This window comes from Lissotriton helveticus, chromosome 4_1, assembly GCF_964261635.1.
Source record: "Lissotriton helveticus chromosome 4_1, aLisHel1.1, whole genome shotgun sequence".
NCBI classification, from domain to species: domain Eukaryota; kingdom Metazoa; phylum Chordata; class Amphibia; order Caudata; family Salamandridae; genus Lissotriton; species Lissotriton helveticus.
Window position 1 is genome coordinate 1,257,219,429 of NC_136063.1, and position 24,652 is coordinate 1,257,244,080.

At 42.6% G+C, this 24,652-nt stretch overlaps 1 protein-coding gene across 2 annotated transcripts in view; it reads left to right on the forward strand.

The window, feature by feature from the left end:
* The window catches only part of CNDP2 (carnosine dipeptidase 2), a 91,417-nt gene that overhangs the window by 14,943 nt on the left and 51,822 nt on the right, over positions 1-24,652 (forward strand). For both annotated transcript variants that reach the window (XM_078687818.1, XM_078687819.1), the window contains exons 4-5: positions 4,877-4,965; positions 23,985-24,185. In XM_078687818.1, the coding sequence (XP_078543944.1) occupies positions 4,877-4,965; positions 23,985-24,185 (290 nt within the window). The remainder of the gene's footprint in view (positions 1-4,876; positions 4,966-23,984; positions 24,186-24,652) is intronic.

Below are 24,652 nucleotides of genomic sequence, written 5' to 3' on the forward strand. Positions count from 1 at the left end.
AATGGCACATTGCCATTGTTTTGGCAAACTTCACCAGAAAGCCCCTGACTTACATGGGGTCGTAGTTGCAAGGCAGGCCTCTTCGGCCTGTCTGGATTCGAACATGTTACTATGTCAACCCATAAAGATGTTGCATTTTTTTTTTTTTTACATGAATTCAGAAACATTGGTACAGTGCTGGTGATAGAGTTCTCAGTAATGTAGCTCTGTAAGTATCCTCTGCCCGAATGTTTCTTCCGCCGCCAGTCATTCTCTCATTCCTCCCCCACCATGCAGACATCCATTGGGCTAATGACCTCTAATTTGCTTAAGCTTTCAAGAATGGAAAATGTACTTCACTTTCTGTGGGTGAGACCCTAGCTTGTCTTGTGACTGGATGTAGTAGACCTATCTAGGGGTTCTCACATATCTCTCTCCTTTTATTAACCCACTGCCAAGACCGAAAAGCTGACTCCGACAATTGCTCACTGTCTTGTGACTTCTTTCAAGTAAATTGCATCAGATCTTTGGAGGAAAAAAAAAAGAACTGAAAGTAGCAGCTACCGCTAGTGTCTATTCCTGTTGACAATCTGATATGGGATATATTGCGTGCATCTAACTGTATAGCTTTGGGGTTTATAACTGTCACATTTCACTACTTCCGTTGTAGCCCATAGGTTTATGTTTAGGGTTCTGGTACTTGTTTTTTTTAAAACGTATAACAGTTAACTCCATTCTTGAAATGTGAACATTTGCAAGTTGTCAGTAGATCCAATTTGTGAGCTTTGTCCTTCCTTCTAACTATACAGGGGGGTTTGCCAATCGGGGCTGTCGGTGAGTCGTCCTCACTGTTTTAAGCAAGGATAATTCAGTTCTGTCCGCCCTATCCACGAGAAGCTGCCTTGTCCTCTAGATCCCGAGCAACAGAACTCCGCTTACTCATAACATTTAACAAGCTCAGAGTTCATTTGATCCTGCTCTGAAGCCATCACACCTGTAATCCTGTTTTTCTGCTGAGTCTTTTGAATAGATTAAGAAAGGTTTTTAACCGATTGAATTGAAAGCAATCTTATCAAAGTTGTGATAATGAGTTGTTTACGCAATTTGTGCACATGAATCATTGCAGTCTTGAGGTTAGAGTGCACTAGCGGAAGGCTGGCAGTTTTAACTACACTTACTTGTTCTTTGGATTGGAGTTTCAGTGTGTAACCCTAAAGCATGTAGAATGTTTGCACCATTTCTGTTCAATTCCGTTTTTGATTGTTTGTTCGTGTACTTAGCTATTCCTTGACCTCTGAGCCAGAAGACCATATGTTATTTATTTTTTAATTTATTCTGGCATATCGTACAAAATCAAGTTAGGTAATACCCTGAAGGGAGGCTATTGATGAAATCAAGGAGCATTCACATGTCTTTCTTTGGTTTCTTGAACACGGGCTGGATTTGTAAGTGCTCTCCATGAAATGTTTGAAGTATTCTTTATTTATTATCCCAGGAATATTCTGTCATCTCCGCTAGGGTTCCCTTGCCCATTGACTAGCGCTTGGCCTTGTGTTCTGCTTACCTTGTTCATAGAATTGGGGCAGTGATCCTTGGCGGACTCCTCTTTATAGAACTTTGGGAATGGAGCCTAAAAAGTTGATATTTATGACAGCTGCAGTTACTTTAAAAGCATCACTCTAGTTTGTCACAAGAAATGAATATATTCCATCTCACTGACTGTCGATAACCATTTTCTCATTGCTCAAAAAGCTGGCTAGTACTTGCACACGTGGTGTCAACCTGTTCAGTTTTAATTAAATACATTGGACAAACTGAGTGGGAAAGCAAACATTTGTATCTAGTTGCTCAACGGGTTGTCTTGGCACAGTTACGGAGAGAAAGCACCTATTATTTATCGGAGTAAAAGTTGTTGAGGTGATAACTACTAAAGGATTCTCTTGGGCCCCAAAAAGATGCAGTGCTACAACGGCTAATTTTTAAGGATATCACATTTCCGCACATGGTGGCAACTATATATTGTGCATCTCTTTCCATGAGAATTGTACCATTTGGCGCTGCATATCCAAAGTGGGGGCAGCCCTCGTCACCACTGGTCTGTTCAACTGTTCTACATGATTTGCTTCCACTGACTACAACCTACAGCATGGTATTCTCCTGCTTCAGCCACTGGCTGTCTTGTACTGTGACTGATGGCATTTTGCCTGATCACGTGTGCATGACCGCTTAAAAAGAAGTGCACTCCAGTGCCAATGCTTCTCGGTCAATACTTTACTAAGCCAATGTGTTTTTCTTTCTATTCTTCAACTTTTCTATTTGTCTCTTAGTTATCCCTAATGTTGAAACTGTATCTCCAAGATACGGTTGGCTTTAATTTACCTTATTTTTTTTATTTGCACCACTAAGAATTGTCCTTTTTTGTGCATTAAAATGACAACTGGTTTGTACGCTTGCGTTTTATGAAGCCCCTGTGCTGTGCTATATAAAATTATGTCTGGATACATTTTTTAAATATAAAATTGTGTTGCAAGCATCTATTACGATGTGTTAAGCTGCATGTTTTTGTGGTATATAATTGCAATAAGAAAAAGCAGCTATTGCACCTACTTGCCAAGGCCAGACATATTCGCTTTGCAGGTGCTTGTTTGTTAGCTGGTAACCTGCAAGAAAATTGAATGACTGCCAGTGTTATCCTGGCTCCATCATTTAATTCTGCTGCTGACTTTTCTGACTGTAAGGTGCCTAGTCCAAGATTTTCAATTCCGGTCTACCACTTGTGTACATTCGTAACTGAAAATGATATGCTAATGTTGGTTTCATTATGGCTTTGATGGGCTGTCTTAAAAATTGAATATTGTTAAAGTTGTAAGTAAAAAACATTTGAATTTGTTTAGTTCAGATTTGTGCCTCTTTTAATATTCAATGTTTTGTCAGTAATCTTTACCAAGAGCATGGTGGCCAGGAGTTCAGTGGAATTGTATTCTCTCTCTTCTCGGGAGGTCTCGCAGAAGCTTATGATAGGACCCTTTAATTTCATGCAATTGTTCTTCGAGCATTAGCCAACTTAGGCCTGCTTTCCCACAGTCTCTCACTTTATAATCTAGGATTTGGATTTACAGTGAACGCAGATAATTAATTATGGACAGTTGTTCATTACTAAACTTAAATGGGTACCAATCGGCTCTGTTCTAAAATGTAAATCTTGGTTGAATGTGTAGCTGTAATGAAAAGCAGAGGCTTACGTTTTAGTGACCATTGTTTCTTCATCTCTTAGTAGGTGTGTTGAAGGATTGTTGCTCTGCCACTTGACCTTTGATAGACTCTTAAGTTCCAGATAGTCGTTTGTGGTATGAGAGATTTGCATAGCCTAAAGTGGATCGAAAATTAGACCGTTGAACCAGATTTCAACATCCGCTGTTAATGTATAAACCAACGAGTTCCTTGAACGCCATTGTAAGCTTCACAGTAGGCGAGTTCTTTTGAATGGTTTTTGGACTCCATTACCCTGAACTCTGGAGCATTGAATACCGTTCACAGAAACTGGTGCGTGACTGTGTCCACATGCTTTGCTTCTCCCATCAAGCCTTGCCCTCCATATGGCTACGCTCCAAACGATGGGTGAATGAGGACATTGTTTACAGTCAGTCAGTATTGGAGCCAGGCGCTGCACCAGTTGAAGTTTGATTTTTATGAAGTTTGTCAAATTATTTCATACATTGATGACCGTGTGTAATGAGGAAATCATTGCATGATTTGTGTATTAATCTCTGTACCTTTGCTAAATGCAAACCTTTCTGTAGTTGGATATTTTTAATGTTGCATCACTTCATTTGGCAACGGTTTTAATGTAACTGAATGCCTTGGAAATACTTCTCGAGCTATTATTTTACAACAGTGAGGGAGTAGTAAACCATTAGTGTAAGAGGTCGAGTCGCCCAAGGCCATGTTTGGGCCAAAGTATGAGAGGTAAGCTGCACCCAAATTCTGGTGTTTTTTTGCAACTGTTGTGAGTGGGGCATTCTCCCTGCTAGCATTGGTGCACAAGACATCCTTACCAAGCCACTGCGTTTTTTGTGCAGTGAATATTTGAGGGAGGAATCTTCAGAGTCCGTTTCAGTAATGTGGGTGTATATTGCGCTTAACTATAGAAAAGACCAAAATAATATTGTTAATTGCGCTCAGAATATTGTCTTGGTTCTGTATTCATAACACATTTTGCAATCTTTGATGTAACCTTCTGTGGGAAAAATTGAGGTTATGGTTTGAATTTTCAAATCCTGATAATAAGAACTGGGACTTGCAAATTTTGCCAACTATAAATTGCCATTTTGACAGTGGAAAACATGGCCTGGTGGGTTAGGTTCTCCACTCCTATGCTTTTAAAGAAATTAATAGGCATATGGGTGTTCCTCGAAACATCCAAGTATTGGATTGACTTTTGATACTCCCTGACAAACTCACAAAATTAACCTTTGTGATTTTTAGCAAACTCTTATCAGTGCACCGGTACATATAGTTTAAACAAATTAATTTTAAATGTCTTTCTGTTACGATGTATCCCAGACTCGCTCCTATTTGCAATGGGTGTCACGGAACGTGTGTGTACACTTGGAAAAAGTTGCACATGCACATTTTCCCTTACCCTAAAACAGCTGGTGATTTGCTACAGGACTTTGCAGTAGCGAGGGGAAATTGACCTATGCTGGCAATCCTACTCTTTACATAGATTTCCAAGCGAACCTTTGTTAGTGATGTAATAGAACATTTGTGAAAATCTTACCATTGAGCCTATTATCAGTAAATATACTGGTTTCAAAATTTGGCCCTACTTCTTCAGCACTAAATGATCTATGCAAAGTTGGCTACATTCTCATGCAAAGGAATCTTACTCTTGTAGGCAAGCTCTATGGGCGTGGTTCCACAGACGACAAAGGTCCAGTCCTTGCATGGCTGAACTCTATAGAGGCTTATCAACAACTCAAACAGGTACGTCGCAATCAACTAGATATGCTGTATTCTGCTTGGTCAGTATTAATAGTGTTTAAAGGTTTAAAATAAACTGTACGTAGATTGTTAAAGGATCATTAATGTCCGTCTCTGATGTTTTATATCCTGCAGTATTAGCCATGATTGGACAAAAAGTAAGCCCTTTACTCTTATCCTAGTAGAAGTTTCCAAGTGTGCTGTTCCTTTGTATGTTATTGATTGCTGAATGGCTACGGTTGAGAGTGCTGATGCTAAGATAAAACGTTGTACTTCACATCCTTCTTCTGTTCTACCACTTAGTACAGCCACCTAAAAAGAACAGTAGTGGGAACCTGTTTTTACCCACTCACACAAGGTTTAATTTCCTTTCGCAACATAAATGCATGTTAGATGTTGCATTCCCCTAACACGTTGAAAGTACCTCGCTGTAAATGGTGGTGTCAGCCAGTACCCTGTGAATCCATAGTTTTTGTTTCTGGAGCATGACTTTGATTTGAAACCAAATACACAAAGCAACGCTTCAATAACCCAAGCCACTCTGATTAGGTCTAATATGCATTTAATTGCGGTGTGTCGCTGAGTATACCATTTTGTTTGGGATATGTAGGTACTGTAGTGTTGGCATGGGACAGCAGTAACACCTTGTCCTGTTGATTTCTGACCTGCTGAATTTCTTTTGTTATATGGATTTGACAATTTACATGTCCACTGGGTTTGCTGAACATTTAAACAGGTGACATAATATACAAGGAGAGCAAACTCTAGTTGTCTATTTGATGTTGGTGTGAATCCTTTCGTGAAAAAATGTTATTCACTATTGCCCATCAATATTTCTATGTGCTGTGGCCTGTCGCTTAATTTTGGAACGTTAAACAATCTCTCCAAACCGTATGCTTCTTGAGAACTTACTGAAATTGTGTTTGAACCGAGGCTTCCCAAGGCCTATGAACAAACCTCTGGGTGTAGTTTTTGCCCAAGGACCCTTGGGTGCCCCGTCCACTGACCGATTTAGTTTCCTGCTCTCGTGCGAGCATTGCTGGTGGGCACCGCTCATGTGCTCAAGGCCTCTGTCTATTTGACAGGGTCTTCTCTGCCAAATAGCTGCTCCGCACTGCTTCTCCCAGAGTCTCTATACAGCACATGTTTGACGTGATTGAGTCTCCAGTGGGCTACTCTAGCTCTCACAGTGCCTACCCTCGGGGCTGCTCTCCTCACGCAGGAGTGGCCCCTTGCGCTTACCTTTTTTAATGCCCCATTGGGGGTCTGGTGCAGCGGTGAGCCGGCAAACACCGCAGCCACGACCACCTTTGTCGCCCTCCGTGCCAGGCAGCCTTCGGGCATCCCCATGCCTGCCACCAGGAGGTTGAGGCGTCCCACCTCTTCAAGCAGCCTCAGGGCCTGAGCAACTTTTTTGGCAGCCGACCTAATGCTAAAGTGAAAACGCAACTACTAGCACTACCACGAATATGCTAAACTGCTACCAAAAACGCTACAAATCTGGATCCAGCCACCATGTCACCAAGACCAAATGGTGGCTGAACACTTGAAATGCCCCATTATATATACCTTGGGCTATAAAATAGCCCAAGCCACTAGCACTCTGCAGACTGCTCCATTCCTCAATAAATCCGAGGGGACTGCAGAACTCCCTTGGTCAGCTGTCCCCCAAAACACCACTATAGGTGAAAACCATGTCAGAGCAGTGGTGGGGCCGTTTTTTGTGAGACAAAGCAGTGTCCGCCACAGAGCAAAGCAGGAAGTAAAGCAGTAAGGACCCATACATGCCAACATTTTAGAAGGGGACAGTGAGACATTTAAAAAAATATATATACATAAATAATCATGAGAATGTATTCCTTCCATTGACGTTTATTAAAGCAGAGGCAATTTCAGGCGATAGACAAAATAAAGCCATTTCTTTGCTTATAAAATAGATTCTCCTGCCTGAATCTGGGTTATTCAATATCAAACCACAGGAGTATACCCATAAACCCAGTTGAGACCCAGGTGAATAATGTGTAACCTACAACAATGTCTCAAAGTATTATTTAGTTGCCAGTTACAAAGAATCAAGCACATAACCTGTTGCAAGGGATGGGGAAGGAAAAGGGGAGGGAGACCAGAAACCAAAGAACAATAAGTGCAAAGTTCCTTTTTGTATATTAGGTAAGATAACAAACAAGAAATCCGGGGGTCTTGTGTACCAGCTACCTTCCAGCGGAACAGGATAACTAACTGCCTATGTCAAAAAAAGTACCAGAGGACAGGATTATGAAGTGAAGAGACCCTTATGAATGATTGGATTGCCATCACTCACCTCAGTGATCAGTATCATCATCTGGGTATCCATCCTTCCATCCACTCATCCTCTTGATCATAGAGGGGTAATTAGTGGATTATATCTTAAAAGGGCCATCGGAGAGGGACAGAAGAAAGAACAGAATTAGGTTCTCACCGACCACATAGACCCCATAGAAGTGATCCCAAAGGAATTTGTGGGAATGTTGAGTGCAGTGCAAATGTGTAAGTGCGGGTTAAAGATTTACAACAGAGAAACTTGTATTGGGGTATCTATTGTAATCCTTATTAAAAACAGTGCAAAAAGCAGTTTCAAATATCACTGCTTGTAAATATGGTCGACATGTTTCAGCCTTCGGGACTGGTAGTCTACAGCTTTCTTCAGGACCTAACTAGTTGTTGCTACTGCATTAAAAATAGTGTCATAAACAGTGAGAAAATCATAAATGTAACACAATCGCAATTAAAGGTTGGAATGAATACAACCTCATGTGCCAAGTACATATCCTCCGTATCGACGGGATGTAGAAGGCACCCGTCTGATACGGGGAATGGACCTCACCTCACCTGGTAACCACTCTGGTCAAAGAAGCCCTGCTCTGTCCGTCGTTGCCTTGAGCTCAGGCAGAGTTCTTGCTAGAGAGCGTGGCATAATTATGAACCACAATCCGGGTGTAGGTAGCACGAACGTAGTGCTAGAGCAATTAATGACCCTTGAAAGCAACAGACTGAATATGATTTAATAGAGGAATTCAAGCCTTTGTCCTCCAATTTGGATGGCAGGCCGGTGATATTCTACCTCAATAGTCTGCCCGGCTCACTTTCAATGAGAGCGGAGCGTTTGTCCTATGTGGAAGATTCTGGAATTGTCTCTGCGGCTCCCTGCAAGACTGATGGCAGCCATTGCTAATTTGGAAATCCGCTGGGGGCTCAGTTAGTTGCAAGGCAGTGCTAGTGGGTGTTCAATGAAGTAGAACTTGAAATGGTTCTCTGCTTATTCTGCTCTGCAACTAAAGAAGGGCAGGCCAAAAGGAGATCTAACAGTTTGGGCACCTCTGCGTTTCCAAGTTTCAGTGCAGGCCGAAAGCAAACTGGAAAACAGAAACTATATTCAGCCATGATTCAGGTGTCCTGGATCTATCTTTTCAATGTTTATATACCACCAGGAAGCCCAAGAGATCGCACAACCATCCTAAATCTGTTAAGCTTCCACACTGAAAATGCACAAAGAGGGATAGGGTCACAGACAATAACTTTAAGGATGCAGACCAGTCCTCGCATAATTTTAGTATGTGGGGATTTTAACACAAAGCCAGAAGTATCAATGGTTGACCAATTAAAGATAGAATCCAGGAGAGGCCTCCCCAGACCCTGGTTCCCGACTCAAGGATCTACCAGACTAGGATGGGAGTTTAAAAGCTTTTATTTTGCTAATTGATCTGAATGGTTGCCCCCCCTCGTATTATCCGGCACAGTCCATCGGCATTTGATCCAGCACCCTGGAGCGTTTCATAGATTACATACTTCTCAATGCAGAGTCGTGCTACTGAATTGCCGACCTGTCTGTTTCTAGAAGAATCGAAAGCAATCACGACCCACTGATTGCTACACTCGAGACAATTTACCATTGCCATGATCGATGCAAGATTTTCATGTACAACTGCTCAATGAAACCTGCTAGTAAAAATCCAGATGGGAAAAGATCCCTCTGCAAACTAACTGCCATATTAATCCACGGAGCCCGGCAGTCTGTAATTATTGGCTTGAAGTACAAAAGGACATCCTGGACCACAAAGAACAATCTAACTTGGTTATTTGCAGCAATCTCATATACTAATGAGATCAGCACAACTTGATGGTAACTGCCTAGCCAAGGCTAACTCAAACTCCCAGCTTTTGCCCACGAGTTTTGAAATGGGAAGCTTTGAATTTGAATACAAAAAGCTGAAACGGTCACCAACAACTGCGCCAGACAACACAGACTTTGGCGAATCCCACCTGAAGTTATTAGGACCGGAATACAGACGCCTTATTACATTCAAAAAGAGCCATGTAGATCTTAAAGCTAGGACAAACCTCGAAAAGGCATTAACTGGGGATGTGAATGCCCTGCCAGAAACCTAGATACACTAATTACATACGATGCATGGGCCAAACACTTCAGACATGTGCAAAAACCACAGCCTATGACCGCGGCAGCAAAATACCTTCCTCTTCTCCTGTTTCTAGCAAGAGAGAACGTCATTCAGGAAGCTCTGCAGACATGCGTCAAAGGAATAAACCCTCAGGGGATTTGTCCATGAGCGTATTATAGATGAAACCTCTGTAGCAATTTTTAGCCAACAATTAAACAAGTCTCCCGGGCCAGACAAAGTGCCCAGCCATGTTTTAGTATAATCTGTCAACATGGGCACCCACTCTAACAACCGTTTTCAACTTGGCCTGGGAAACCAAGGTAGTGCTGGCCTCGTACAAATCTGCAACTATAGTCCCTTGCCACAAAAAGGGTGCACGAACAACCCAGCTAATTATTGCCAGATTGTGCTAATAGATGGTACTTTCAAAATCTTCTGAAAAGTATTACTTAGCCAAATGGAAACATGGGTTGAGGTGAAAAGGATATTCTTGCGGTTTCAGGCAGGCTTTAGAAAAATTCACAGCACTCTCGACCAAGCGTAGAGGCTGTATAATATATGCCTCAAATACACTCATGTGAAGATCACCTTTATCGACCTTTAAAACTGCCTTTGATTCAGTCCTATCTATTCTTTGGCAGACCCTGCCGTGCAACCACATAATACAGCTGCTGTATGATATGGTCCAAGAAGAGAACCGAGGGCCAGCTTCGCTATAAAGTGGGCGTAAGGCAGAGCTGCGTACTCGCACCTCTTATTCTACCTTTTTATTAGCGATGTTGGGAGACCGATTACTGAAGGTTAATTTGGACTTTCCACACTTTGTAGGAGACCAAATTCCAATACTGCTTTTCACAGATTATGCAGTTCTCCTGTGAGGCACAGAGTTATTGATGCATAAACTGCACAGTGGATAAGAGAACCTAAAGCTAAATACAGCAAAAAACAACATTTATTATGGTAAACCTTCAGAAATTCTTAAAGTCTACTTTCACAATCTATGGCCAGCGCCTCAGCAGAATTCAATATTATGATTATTTGGGGGTCAGATGCGATGAGAAGCTCTCTTGGGCCGTACAGCTATCCTAACGCGAAGCAACTCTTTCCCAATATAGCAATGCTACATTTACGCTGCATGGAAGCAACAATAACTACTGCTCAGATCGCCCCCTCTTCTGTTTGGCACAGTTGGATTTTCACATCTGCGATTTTGCACATACATTTAAGAACTTTATACTTGCTACACTCTGTCCTGTACCTATACAGCCCCCAAAAGTCCTCGATCTAGCAGCCACATGCACTTATACTTTCTATAATGTAAAATATGTTCTATTCAGGACACATTTTAGTGCAGGAGTCTCCAATAGGCCGATTTTATGAGCTCTCTGCCTCGCTCTCTATAGCTCACACTTCATTGCCTGTAAGGTGGTTTGAAAAGTTTCAGCTGCCCTTTTGCAATGTGCAACGCGTACTGTGAGGCCTGGGAAACTCTCAGTGCAGAGTGACCACTCCTGAAAATGATCTTTATTTCTTTTTCAACTCTCCTTCCCTGGATCATTTTCTTTCTCTGAGTTTTCTCCAAGTTTTTTTTTTTTCTTCCAGTTTTTCACCCTATTTCTTGCTTTATTCTTTCTCTATTTTGTTCCTTACTACTTCTTCTGCCTTGCCTTTATTTTTCTTTCCTGTCTCTCTTACTTGCTGTTTCTCTCTACTACTTTCTTCTCCTCATTTCTCAGTTTGCTTTAGTCCTCATTTCAGTTTTTCTGCTTTCTTTTTCTTAAATTTTTTGTTTCTTTTCTTCCCCTTTCTTTCACTCAATGTTATTTATATTTATTTTCAGTTCTCTTCTCATTTTTTCTGCTGCTTTCTTTTGGCTTGTTTCCTTTATTGCTGCTGTCTTCCTTCCCTTGCTCCGCTGGTTGTTTAATTTGTCTATCTTCACTGCTTTCTCTTACTTTCCTCTTCTTCCTATGTTTTTTCCTCTTGTCTCCCCTTTATGATATGGCTACTGCAACAATTCTGTAATGCTCACTGAAGCACCACCGAGGTTACTCGAGCCACAGTGTTTTAGATGTGTAGACGTTCGGAATCCTCATGTTGGTCGTGGCTCAGGAAAGGTTTCAAGGATCTAAAGTAGCTCTCCCGATAGAAAAGGTTGTAGACTTCTCTTTTAGTGGGTCTTTGACTGTGTACTTGTGCACACACGCTACTTGATCATTCATTTTATAGTTTGGGAGGGCACAACGTATATCCCGGAGTCTAAGTTTTTAAACTTCTGGGATTAAGTTGTTTTATTGTATGGCGGTGTTCAGTAAGAATGTCTGAGCATTGAGTGTCATCTGACCATGCTCTGATTATCAGACAAGCCTCAACAGTTGCGCATAGCAGGAATAGTGGCCCTTTAGAGCAACAACATAGTAATGAGTTTTCTAACACATTTTAAAGAATAATGTACACTGGCACATGAAAAAACATTAACGGTATGGAGGAATGGGACATTCATTTCTCATGTCTAAAAACAGTAAATGCCTTAAATCTGGGGATACTGAGCCCCGTGAGCCTGTTATTTAAAAACTTGAGTGCTTGGAGGAACTTTGATGTGGAATTGAAAACCAGTATGAAAAGGGTTGCCATGTGTTTTGACTAGTGGCAAAAAAAGATGAAGAAAAGGGGAGGTCTTACACATTTGACCAAAGTAAATGTAGAACTTTGGGATGATGTAATATTAATAGTATATATTTCCAGTATAATTGGATAGCGATTAAAGTTTGAGTTCAATAATTGATGTTGATTTGATGACCCCTAACAAAGATATAAGAATTCACGGGAAATGCTTGATGGGCAAGATACACTCAACATATCTTAGTAAATCTGGATGTGTTGCCAAATTGATCGACTTTATGAGCTGCATTGAATGTCCATAATTTAAGAATAGTTCTTTTTACCATCTGGTAGACTTTGGAATTGATCTTTGCTGTATGTAGGAAGCAATTGGTGTCAATATGGGGGACTTGATAGCTGGTTATTAACCGCTGTTATGAATCTGCATTGGAAAAACAAAAGCGGTTTTAGTTATTGTGGTTGCTTGAGTCACCACCGTGCCAAGCGAAGCCATTGAATAGGGTATTAGTGTGTTTCATATGCCTTGTTTTGCCTCTCGTCTCTGCAGATCAAAGAGTAATGGGAGAATGCGGTTGATGCTCATGTTCTGCTAACCCCTTTGTTCCCTTTTGTACGAAAGTGTTTTTTTAGTTGGTGTGTTTGTGAGCGCTCACCATGTAAATGTCGCCCTCTTTATCAGGTCTAAACCCCTTCACTCAAACCTGGGTAGCTGTCGCCCAGGGCAGTTGTGCCCAATAAAAGGAATAAATGTAAAGCATTTAGGGTTACCAAAACCACACGTAAAACACTACACAATAAAAACATAACACCATTTATACAACTGGTGTATTTTTTTTGCCTAAAATGGACTCCTAAGCAAGAATAATCTGTCAAGGGGGAAATTACTTACATTTGAAAAATCCTAATCGCTAAAGTACTTTACTTTAACACCTTAGGAGCTAGTAAACAAACCTCCCCAGTGCTGCGCTGTCCATTATCCAGTGCTGAACTGGACGTCCAGCGGTCGCACGCAGCACTGGGGAGGTAGTGCCCGTGACGACCGTTGGCCGACGGCAGCACCTAAAGGGTTAAACTGTCATATGCTATAAATCGTTGCAAGCAGTTAGTAGCCAACAGGCTAAAACTCCTGTTAGAATCCTCTTGATTTAGCCACAACAGATGGGAGTCAGTCACAGGGACCACTAGGGTCAAGGGGGTAGGTTACCAGTCAGTCAGAAGTCTTGGGGTCATCAAGTTACTCTTCTCCTTTAAAACTTCCAGCCAAGAAGTGGTCTTGATGCTGGAAATGAAGGATGCTGAAGAGATGCAATGAAATTTCCTGGGGTCCATGAACTTGAGGGATCGTCTCCTGCCTCAAGACTCTGTCCTATTGCAGCAGGAGATTCTGGTGCAGGTCCAGTTGCCACTGGTCTCCCAGTTACAGCAGGTTCAGCTGTTGCTAACAGAGCTATGGGACACCTCCGGGAGGTCATTACTCAGTTGCAGAGTGGGCTCTTTGTCATACTGTGCCACACCGGTGTTTTGGGCTGCTGGGCTTTTGAAGGGTGCAGGTTCCTTAAGCTATTGGTAGCTCTGGCGCTTTACAGGAGTCTAGCCACCTGGTCCCCGATATTCTCCTTTCCCGGCACAAGTGGAGCTCTTTTCCATGAGTAGGCATCGCAGGCACAGTCCTCTTTGTACCTTAGGTCCAGTCTTGGAGCAGCCACTGTTTGCTGGACCCAGGGACCAGCAGGGCAGTCCTTCTGCCTTCTTCCAGTCCATTAGTGATCTGAGGATTGTGCATCTGGGCTGCCACTTAAATGCCATCTTCTCGTCTGTGAAAGGTGATTTCCCACTACCCAATTGGGCAATAGTATCCATGAGGCTACCCTTCTAATTTTATATCACTTCCCTGTGGGTTTGGCTACCAAACAGTCCCAGGCTAAGCGCCTCTACCCCAAACCAAGATCATGTAAGCCTTGTTGCCCTGTGAGGAGCCCTGAGCACACCTCTGGGGTTTGCCCAGCACAATGAGCTACTCTTCTTGGAAAACTAGTTCTGCAACAGGTTCCGCCCCCACTCCTTCATACTCCCCTGGAGGAGATACAAGTCTGCCTACCTACACAAAGGAGCAGGTAGGCAAAGGTGTTGTCATTTGCTTCACTAATGGCTTCCCCATGGTGTCATCCTGCTGGAGAAGGTCGCTCCTCCTCCTCCTCCTCAGCAGTTCTCTTTGCTCCCTGTTCCTAGGAGCACTTCACGCTTCCTAGCAAGGGAGGCAGCCTGTTGTCTAGGGTGACAACATCTACATATTATCCGGAAAGGCTACTGGAGATTTATGCAACAAGTTGTGATTTTCTAAAGTCACATTTCATTTAAAAGTTACCTCAAATCCAAACCCAGCAATGAGTCATGTTGATAGTTTAGAGTAATCTCTTTGGTGGTCCCTACTTGTCCATGTGAGCGATTTGTTTATAAATCTACTTGTCCCTTAAAACTTTCTCCGTGTCCCTCTGGTGCCATGTAGCACAACAACCAATTATTGCAGAAGTCTCATTATGTAAGAGTTCTTGTAATAGCTGTTATGATTATGCCAGCGCTAATACTATAGTAGGGCTTGAATAATAGCAATGCCCTTATTTCACCACCTTTCCGCAGATCTACATACTGGGGCTAGAGGTAGCGGTAAGCAATAGATCCAGGGTTAAAATGCCATTTTGAGTTGGTGCAAACCACCATCTTGCATTTTTTTAAGGAGTTTCACCTGCTCCTCTCTAATCTTCTTCCCATACTGAGAAAGGTTGGAAAAGTAAAACTTCTTCCAGGGTTGTTAAAAAGTGGTTGGAGGGAAAGTGAACTTGTAAACTAACCGCTTTTCGCAGGAGCAAATCTACACACGCATATTTTCTCGTGCTGAATTGCAGTTCGAGAATTTTTGCAGAGTACGATTTCCTGGTCTACTTTTGTGAATCCATGAAATATGTAAATCTGCACTAATGCAAAGACATAAGAGGGGTGCACTTTTGTCGAGACTTTCTTTAAGAATTGGGCCACTAATTAGGCCCTTTGATTTTATAAAAATTCTGTCTTTCTATCCATCTGTCGGCTGGCTTCACTGCGAGTGATAAGCAATCTGCTCTTTCACAGGGAGCATATCTGCACACAAAGTGGTTTTGTTCAGTGCCGAGAACTACTGTGGCAATGTGTGCTTTTTGAGACCTAACAATATTTTAGCTTTTTGCCAATGTTTGTTACAGTGGTGAGGGCCTGCAGCTCCCACAGTAAGTTTTACAAAAGCTGTGTTCAAACAGTACACGCATTGAAAACCAATACTGACCACCAATGTCAGACCTATTGACTTTGCCAATGCTTGTGTATTTTCATGTTTCCCATAATCCTATTGAAACTGGTTAAACTTTTTTCTTTTTTCCACCATTATGAATATTTTTTGGAATTACTAGCATGCACAACACATTTTACTAAATGATACTTTAAAGAAATGGTACCTAAAATGTCAGTCATTTAGAAAAAGATTTTTTCCTAGTTGCATTTTCTTTTATTAAAATTTTTTTTTTTTTTATGTTCAAATCATATTTTATTTTATAAAACAATAACAGAAATGATAACAGAGATGATGGCGGCAAGAAGGCATCAGAAGAATTAGTCATGTTACAAAAATACCGCAGTCAGACATGGGTTATTACACAAAACAATACGTATACAGTGAAGGAAAATAAAGTACCAACCTTGCATTCTCACATTTGTATATAGTTCCGTAAAGCCCTCCGTCTAAAACAAGTCGTATAGTACCATTTTATATTTCATCATTCCTGCTTCGTGATTCTAAGATTGTCAAGCCCGTGAGCACAAGATATAGCCATTACAGTTCACACAGCATGCAACCCATAATTCCCTGAATACAGACCTCATCATTTGGAACTTCAGGGTGGGTCAAAGGTGAAGGAGGCTCGGTCCAATGAAGACCATAAGTTTTTGTTGGTGACCTGCCACGGTGATGAGTGTAACGCGGGGTTGTCAGTGCCCCTGATGCAGGACAGCCATTCCCTCCATGCATTGAAGGAGACCTCACCCGTTGATTTCCAATTGCACAGGATCACCTTACATGCTAGAGTTAGTAGAAGGTCCAGGAGCTGGCGGTCATGGTCACCCTTTAGTGCTGGATCTAATGCTCCTAGGAGAATGTAGATGAATTCCCTCGTGGGATGTATGTGGAGCGTGTGCCCAATGTAGTCAAAGATATTTGCCCAGAAGGTGTGAAGCATGGGGCAATCAAACAGCATGTGCGGAAGGTCACCAATACCAGAAGAGCAGTTCCAGCAATTCGGTGTATCCCGCAGGCCAACCTTAAATAGCCTCTGTGGGGTCCAAAATGCCCTGTTAATAATCATATATTTGGTCTGTGATAGTATCGGTGATACCTTGTGTGTGAGTGCTGATGCATGTATCCTGACCCAGTCTATACTTATGCCAGTGTTGTTTGTTTCTGATTCCCATTTTATCTCATTGCGCCTCATCGACTTGTTTGCCGTTGGCGCCAGTAGTTTATATATTTTAGAGACAAAATGTCCAGAGGATTGAAAGTGGGGTAGCATAGCTTTTAGCCAAGGCTTCACTAGCTTGAATGTTTTAGTGGATAAGGCTGATTTTAGCTTTAAGAAGGCATAGAAGTCGATCGGTAGTAGGGAGTGTCTGGCCTGTAGAGTCGAGAATGGCAGTGGCATATTATTTTCATATAGATCAGAGACCACATTAATACCTTTATCGGACCAGTGGTCCCATATGATGGATGATCCGCTAATTTTAATGGACGGGTTACGCCATAAGGACGCAGAGGAGGAATTGTGGATCCGTTGACCAGTGGCATGGATGCGATCTAACCGCAGAAGTGCTCTCTTGGTATTGAGCATGATGTATTTAGAGTTCGTGAGGTGTGAGAGGTCCATTGTTAGGACTGCGGAGAGTGGGGCTTTGCCTATAATGGATTTCTCAATACTGATCCATAAGGGCGTGTAGACAGGGTCTTCGGTAAACCAGGAGGCTCCCTGCTTACAGAGAAAGGCGGTCTGGTAGTTTCTGAAATTTGGCAATCCTAATCCCCCTTTAATCTTTGGAAGTTGCAATTTTTTCATGGCAATTCTCGGTTTCTTCCCTTTCCACAGGAAATCCGAGATCAGTTTCTCAACTCTATGTAGAAAGTCCTCCGTGAAGGTCATGGGGAGCATACATGACATATAATTTACCAAGGGACTGATCATCATTTTTAGTGTTTCAGCCCTTCCCCACCACGAGAGGAATTTAGGAGACCACCCGTCCAGCAGCTTTTGTGTTTTCTTGTAGAGTATCTCCTCATTAATTTTTAAGGTGGATATCAAGTCCTTTTCGAATTCCATTCCCAAATATTTAAAACTCTTCGACTGCCAGGTAAGCCCGGAGTCGCCCAGGATGGTTTTATCACATAGGTTATTTAATGACTTCACCTCAGTTTTATCCTTGTTCAAGGAATATCCAGAAACAGCTGAGAAGTCTTCTATTGTGGACATTAGCGCCGGGATAGCCTTATCAGCTTGTTCACTCATGACCAACACGTCGTCTGCATAAGCCGTGAGTTTAATTGTACAGTCAGTGAACCGGATTCCAGCGATGTCAGGGTTTTCCCTTATGTAGTACAGAAAAGGCTCAATAGCCAGGAGGAATAAGGACGGGGATAATGGACATCCCTGTCTAGTACCCTGTTCTAGACCAAATGGGGAGGAAAAAGCGCCGCCAGCTCGTACTCTAGCAGAGGGACAGGCATAGAGGGACATGACTAATTTAGTGAATATGGGACCCAGGTCGAATTTATGTAGTACAGCATTTAAGTAAGCCCAGTCTACTTTGTCGAACGCTTTTTCAGCGTCTAGTGTAATGGCGATGGTGGGTGTAGATAAGAGTCTCGCTTTTTCAATGACATGAGCCAGGATTCTCGTATTATCGCTCGAGAGCCTGTTCTTTAGAAAACCGGCCTGCGAGGGATGTATTAGAGACGGCAGGACTTTTTGAATGCGATTCGCTAAAATTGATGCTAGGAGCTTACAATCTAAATTTATCAGTGAGATAGGCCTGTAATTTTTGGGGAGTTTGTGGTCTTTGCCTTCCTTGGGTATTACCGCAATTACAGCCTCTGCCATAGTCCCCTTAACTTTACCTGTATTGGTAATTTCGTGGAAGACCTCTAGGAGAGGGGTGGAAAGAATATGGCCAAAGGTCTTATAAAATTGTGCTGTATAGCCGTCAGGCCCAGGGGCTTTCCCCTTTTTGAGGGATTTGATCGCGCTAATAACCTCCGACTCAGAGATTGGTTCATTCAAGGAGTATCTTTCTGCCCCCGTGGATGTTGGGAGCGTGCAATTGGAGAGGTATTTCTCCATTTTCTCGCTGTCTATGTGCATGTTCCTAGCATAAAGTTTCTCGTAAAAGTCCTTGAAGATATTCGCAATCTTAGTGGGATCAGAGTTAGGAGTCCCATTGTCGTCGAGTAAGGATGCAATGGTATTCTTTTGAATTTTAAATTTAAGATAAGCCGCTAGTCCCTTCCCGGCTTTGTTCGAGTCACAAATTTTGAAACGCTTCCTCCTGTCTAGCCAAATTCCCGCCTTTTCACTAATAAGTTTGTTATAGGTGTATTTCTGATTGGACAGTTCGGTTAGGACCTCAGGGTTTCTACTCCTCAAGTATGTGTGCTGGAGTTTTGAAATGTCCTCCTCTAATTTCAGCAAGGCTGCAGTGCGGTTCTTATTAATTGCAGACGATATTTTTATAATGACTCCCCTTATGGTGGATTTCAATGCATCCCATCGGGTGGTGTCTGAAGTGTCCCCCCTCTTGTTTAACAATAAGAAGTCTTTAATGGCAGTGTCAAGGGTTTCTTTGTGTTTTGTGTCATTGATAATGGTGTCATTGAATCGCCACATAGATTGTCGGGTGGTCGGTTTAATATTAGATAATGTAAGGGAAATGCAGGAATGATCAGAGACTAATCTGGGAGCAATGTCCGCGTCCTCAACTCTTGCCACCGCGTTATTAGATATGAGTATATAGTCGATTCTTGAGAACGAGTCATGCGGTGGGGAGTAGAATGAGTAGTCTCTGCCATCAGGGTGCATCAAACGCCACGTGTCCACCAAATGAAATCTATTGCACAGTTTCATGAATGCCTTATGGGCCTTCCCCGGGCGAAAGACGCATTTAGAGTCTCTATCTAGTATTGGGTCGTGTGGGAGATTGAAGTCGCCCGCCAGAATATGGACTGCTGTGTCGGGGATGGAGTTTATCTGCTTCGTTAGGCCTACCCAAAAGGACGGATCATATGTATTTGGGGCATAGACAGTCGTGATAAAGAATTCAGTGTCATCCTTGATTAGTCTCGCTGAGACCCATCTGCCTTTTGTATCTATTGCACTAGAGACTATTTCCACATTTGCATTCTTGGCCACTAGCATTACCACCCCATTCTTCTTTGAGATCGCCTCAGAGCCTATCACTTCAGTAAAATACTTATTGCGCAATGTGTGAAATTGCTTTGCTTCTAGTTTTGTTTCTTGCAATAAGGCTATATCTCCACGCTGCCTTCGTAGATAGTCAAGTGTCTTTTGGCGTTTAACTGGCTGGTTAAGTCCTTTCACGTTCAATGATAGGATTCTAAGGTTAGTTATGGTTGTCGTCCCTATCGGAGTATCTATAACAGCAGCCATCAATTATGCATCCAGTAATATCGTCTCATAACACATGTGTATACATAAGGATTGGGTCGTGGAAGCACCTTTTAACACATATAATGTGGGGCTAGCACAGTATGCAGGAAACAGAAGTACAGAGTAAAAGCTTCGGAACATAATGTGGTACATTGGATGCAAGCTAGTAAGCAAGATGGACATAACTAAACAAAACCATATGTAAAATATCAAAACAATCCCCCCCATCCTCCCTATCGACCTCCCTCCGCCCCCCACCCTCACCCACTTCCCACCCCTCCCTCCCCAATAGTAGAAACAACAGAACATAGCGACTCGGGAATGACGACCATGCGGCCGCCTCCAAGCAACTTACTCTTAACTAGCAATTCTACGGGCTGCAACCCTAATTCTGAGGAAAATAGCCCAAGTGTGTAGGCAACAACAAACAATAACCAACGCTGGTGTCAGAACATTAAACACAGGAAAGTCACTGCTTTGGGTTCAGTATCGTGACCAAATATATCAGTACCTGCAAAAGAATTGTCGAAAGCGCATTCAACAACAGATCAACAGTACAGCACAGCATAGCGCCTATTTAAGGTCCATAAGGGACATGAGCAATATCATGGTAACGTGGTATCATGGTATCATGGTAGCATAGGTATGGTATCGTGGGTGTGGTAGCAAGGATAGAACCATACTGACGCAGCTTTAATGATACATATTTCAAGTTAAAGGTTCATCAGATCGTTCAAGGGATCGTTCTAATATAGATATTTCAAGTTAAAGGTTCATCAGATCGTTCAAGGGATCGTTCCAATATAGATCTGGAGTCTGATGATTAGCTGATATAGGGCCCAAGGGTACAGAGTACATTACCGTACATTACCGTATCATTACCGTCCAAAACCAGTCGTGATCACCAACCAAGAGAGCCTCATGTCAAATCCAGTTCAGATAGGCACTTCTCTAAGGATCCTGGAGTCTGGGAGTGGTAGTACAAAATTTCAAAACCAGAGTTTATCCTAGGCCAGACGCAGAGGCTCCTTGTTGAGCTGGGGGGGAGACTTCCATACTGCCATCTCCACGGTCGAACAGGAGTTGTCGTAGTTTTCGCGGGTCTGAGAACACATGAGACACACCTTGTATCGTTACTCTAAACTTAGTTGGACCAATAAAGCCATACAGGTGACCAAGTGACTTTAGTTGGGGCCTCATTGCAAGGAAGGCTTTTCTGGTCTCCATTGTTTCCTTACTGAAGTCCTGTGAGATGAAGATTTTCTGGCCTTTCCACAGCACGTGATTGTGTTTGCGGGCGAAGGTGAGTATCTGTTCTGTGTGTTGGTACCTTAGTGGTTTGCACACAATCGCTCTTGGTCCCTTTTGGTCCTTTGAGATTCGTCCTGGCACCCTATGCGCTCTATCAAACTCCAGTGGCTGAGTGAAAGTTAGATTTGTGGCCTGCGTGAACCACTCTTCGAGGAAGGGTATGCATGAGTCATGTTTTTCCTCCGATTTCTCCGGCATACCAAAAATTCTTAGATTCCCTCTTCTGTTTCTGTCCTCCAACTCCGCAACCTTCCTCACGAGATGGTCAGAGCATAAGGAAAGGTTCTTGATAGCTCCACATGTCTTATTTTCAAAGTCTTCCAATTTGCTTATCCTGGTCTCAGTTTCCGCTAACCTCGAGTTGATGTCTTTAATGTCTTGGCGGATAGCAACAACCTCCTCCTTGGTGGACTTGGCCAAGTCTCTGACTTCTTCTAGCCTGCTCAAGATTGTTTCCACGGCTTCCTCCATTTTTTTGTTCCCTTTGTTCCCTTTTATCGGTGTCGGTGGGTTAGATTTCAGGCGTTTAGAAGCTGTACCATTTTCCTTGTCTCCCATACTTTAGATGCGTGAGGCGATGGGTTGTGTAGGTGCCTTGGCGTTTCAGGCATGTAGCGTTGAGACCAATCTGTATTTGGGCCGTGTATATTTGGACCGTGCAGGCCAGCAGAATATACACCTCTCCCTTTCTTTCCTTTTTGAAGATGATCTTTACAATTACACCTTGTAAATATCCCCAGTTACACCTTGTAAATATCAGTTTGTGAGGGTAATTACAGCAGAAGACAAGCAGGTAAGCAGTATGCACCTAAGTCGCTGTGGGGTCTGCAATTCGAAACAGCAAACTCTTGCTCTCTAGAGTGTCATATGGTCTTGCCCTCTATCCAGTGCTGCACTTGGGTTCACTTCACTTCACTTGGCTTCAGTTCACTCAACTGCCTGCATGCGGGGATTTTAGGCGTTTTGCGACAGGGTGGCCTAGTTGTGATGTCACCATCTCTGGCTGCCTTCATAGAATTCGAAATTCTGTAATTTTATGCCCCGTTCTGCACACAGTCTGTCAATGTGCCTTAGTGTGGGGGGAGACCGTGTAAAAGACAATAAAATGCACACGTGTACTGTTTTTTTTTTTTTTTTTTTTTTTTTTCTATTTATGCCAGTAGACACTATGGCACCATGAGGGCATTATACTATGTCGCTGAACACTAAGACCAGTCTTAGTACTTTGTCTGGCGCCATTTTGTTGGAGCGTTTTGCGTTTTCAGGTGCCGCGCTGTTGCCTGCCGGTGTTTTTGCGTCCTTTTCTGGAGTCTTTAGGCTCCCGTCACTGTCTTTATTTCACTTGCTGCAGAGCGTGATTGACCTTCAACGATTGCCGGCTGCTGGCAGTCACATACTGAATAGGCTACTGCTCTCTGTCTTCAAAAAAAAACCTTGTGGTCAGACATGCTCTTGCGCTCGTTAGTGAACCGATGGCTGCTAACGTGCACCGGCCGGGCATTCATTCGTTTTTCACAGTTTTACCGATTAACATAGAAGGCTGGCATCTCGCCAGGTACGCAGTGAATACGCTCATTAGGGAATATTACTTGTGTGCATAATGCCCTGCTGGTCCACTATCAGCAGCACGGGCCACAGGAGCGGGGACACAGGACGTCTTGTGCAAGGAATCGGGTGCGCAGTCAATCCGCCATTTTAAACGGGCATTTCTTCGCGCCGTTTCCACCACTTAATTTTGCTGATAAACTCTAGTGAGAGAGCGCTTTTACTACTCACGACCTTGATGTACTTCTAGTTGCAGAGGTCTGATTTCCTCAAGCCATCCCCAGCGCTGTATAGGTTCCACTTCCAACTTCGGCGAGGTGAGCCAGGTGCTCCGGGAGGCCTCGTCTGCGCAGCCGGGTCCGGGCTCCGTCCCGCTCTGCAGTCACCGGCGGTCAGGACAAGAAAGTCGTTTCCTCAGCTTCCCTGGTTCAGATTCGGCTCAAACTTTCAGGGTATTTGGGTATGATGTTCCGACATCCAAATTCTCTCTTGGATCCGGAAATGTGGTCGGATTGCAGCCCTCCGTGTGTAAAAGATCGTAGCTGCCTGGAGGAGGACAAAACTACGCCGCCATTTCTCCGGCGTCCAAGCCACGCCCTCATTAAAATTTTATTTTGAAAGCAAAGAATTTCCATTCTTGTTTTCGAGCTTATGCAAATATTTGTATTTCATCAGAGCGAATTCTGGGAGCATGATACGCAGCCTCTTATTGTTAAACTTTGCAAACGTGTGCCCACTTTTTTTTTCCCTGGAACCACTGTCAGTAGTGCAGTCCGAGTTTACAACCTTTATTTAGAGAGCTCATCCTAATTATCAAGGCCTTACATTAATGAACCATAAATAAATACAAGTTCAAACAGTATTAATGTATGGACTGAAATATTACCTCAACTGCAGACCATTCTCTTCCCTGCTCCATAGTGTCGTACTGTAAACTGCCAGCCAACAGGTTTGTGCTGCAGGGGGTTTGGGCTTACTTGTTCCATGGACAAAATAAACATAAACCTATTGTCCTTTACCCCCCCCCCCAAACAATATGTCCTGGGCACAGCTATAGAAATTCCACAGCTGTTGGTATGGTATGCGCAGGGTAGATGGCTGCTTCTTAGATTACTCCTCCCTTTGGCTACTAATGGTCATGATGGCACATTATTGTGATAATCCTGAAACTTTCCACATTTGCTGTAAATGCAAAAAAAGAAACCTAGAGGTGTAATATAAAGTATTGATGGAGTAAAATTAAAAAATTCTCGTAAGCCCATACTACAGGGCCAAAAAAGAATATTATTTTTTTGATTTATTATATGTATTTCTGTGTGTGCACTTTAATCTAGGAATAATTATATAAACTGTATAATCGTTTTGCTCTTTTTTGCAGGAAGTTCCAGTCAACCTTAAATTCTGCTTTGAAGGCATGGAAGAATCTGGCTCAGAAGGCTTGGATGACCTAATCTTTGCTCGGAAGGATACTTTTTTCAAGGATGTTGACTATGTTTGCATTTCTGATAATTACTGGTTGGGAAAAAACAAACCCTGCATTACATATGGTCTCCGTGGTATCTGCTACTTCTTCATTGAGGTAAATTTTAGATTTTTTTTTTTTTTTTTTTTTTTATATCCGTTTGAGCATTGAAAGGTAAATTAGTTTGTAAGAGTCCTCAACCACAAACTGGTATCCTCCTTTTGCAAAACATTTGGAGTGACAAAATATTCAGAAAATATTGAAGTATTTAAAATCATAATGTTGTTTATTTTAACAACTTTATTTTGCAATTTTTCTCTATATAATTTTTTGTGGTCCTGGTTGAATAATGCCACTGTCCTTACCATCTCCAATTGATCATTGCCCTGGTCTCTACGAAGTGAGTTCACAATATATAAAAGTTTGAAAAAAGGGTACAAACCTGCTCATACTTGGGTAGACGGTCCTCATTTACAGCTAAGAGTCACCATTGGATTCACACACCACATCTTCATTTACCACGGTTGTAGTTGAATAGGTTGTAAAGATTTGCATGCCTAACCTGTAGTAGGCTGGACTACAAG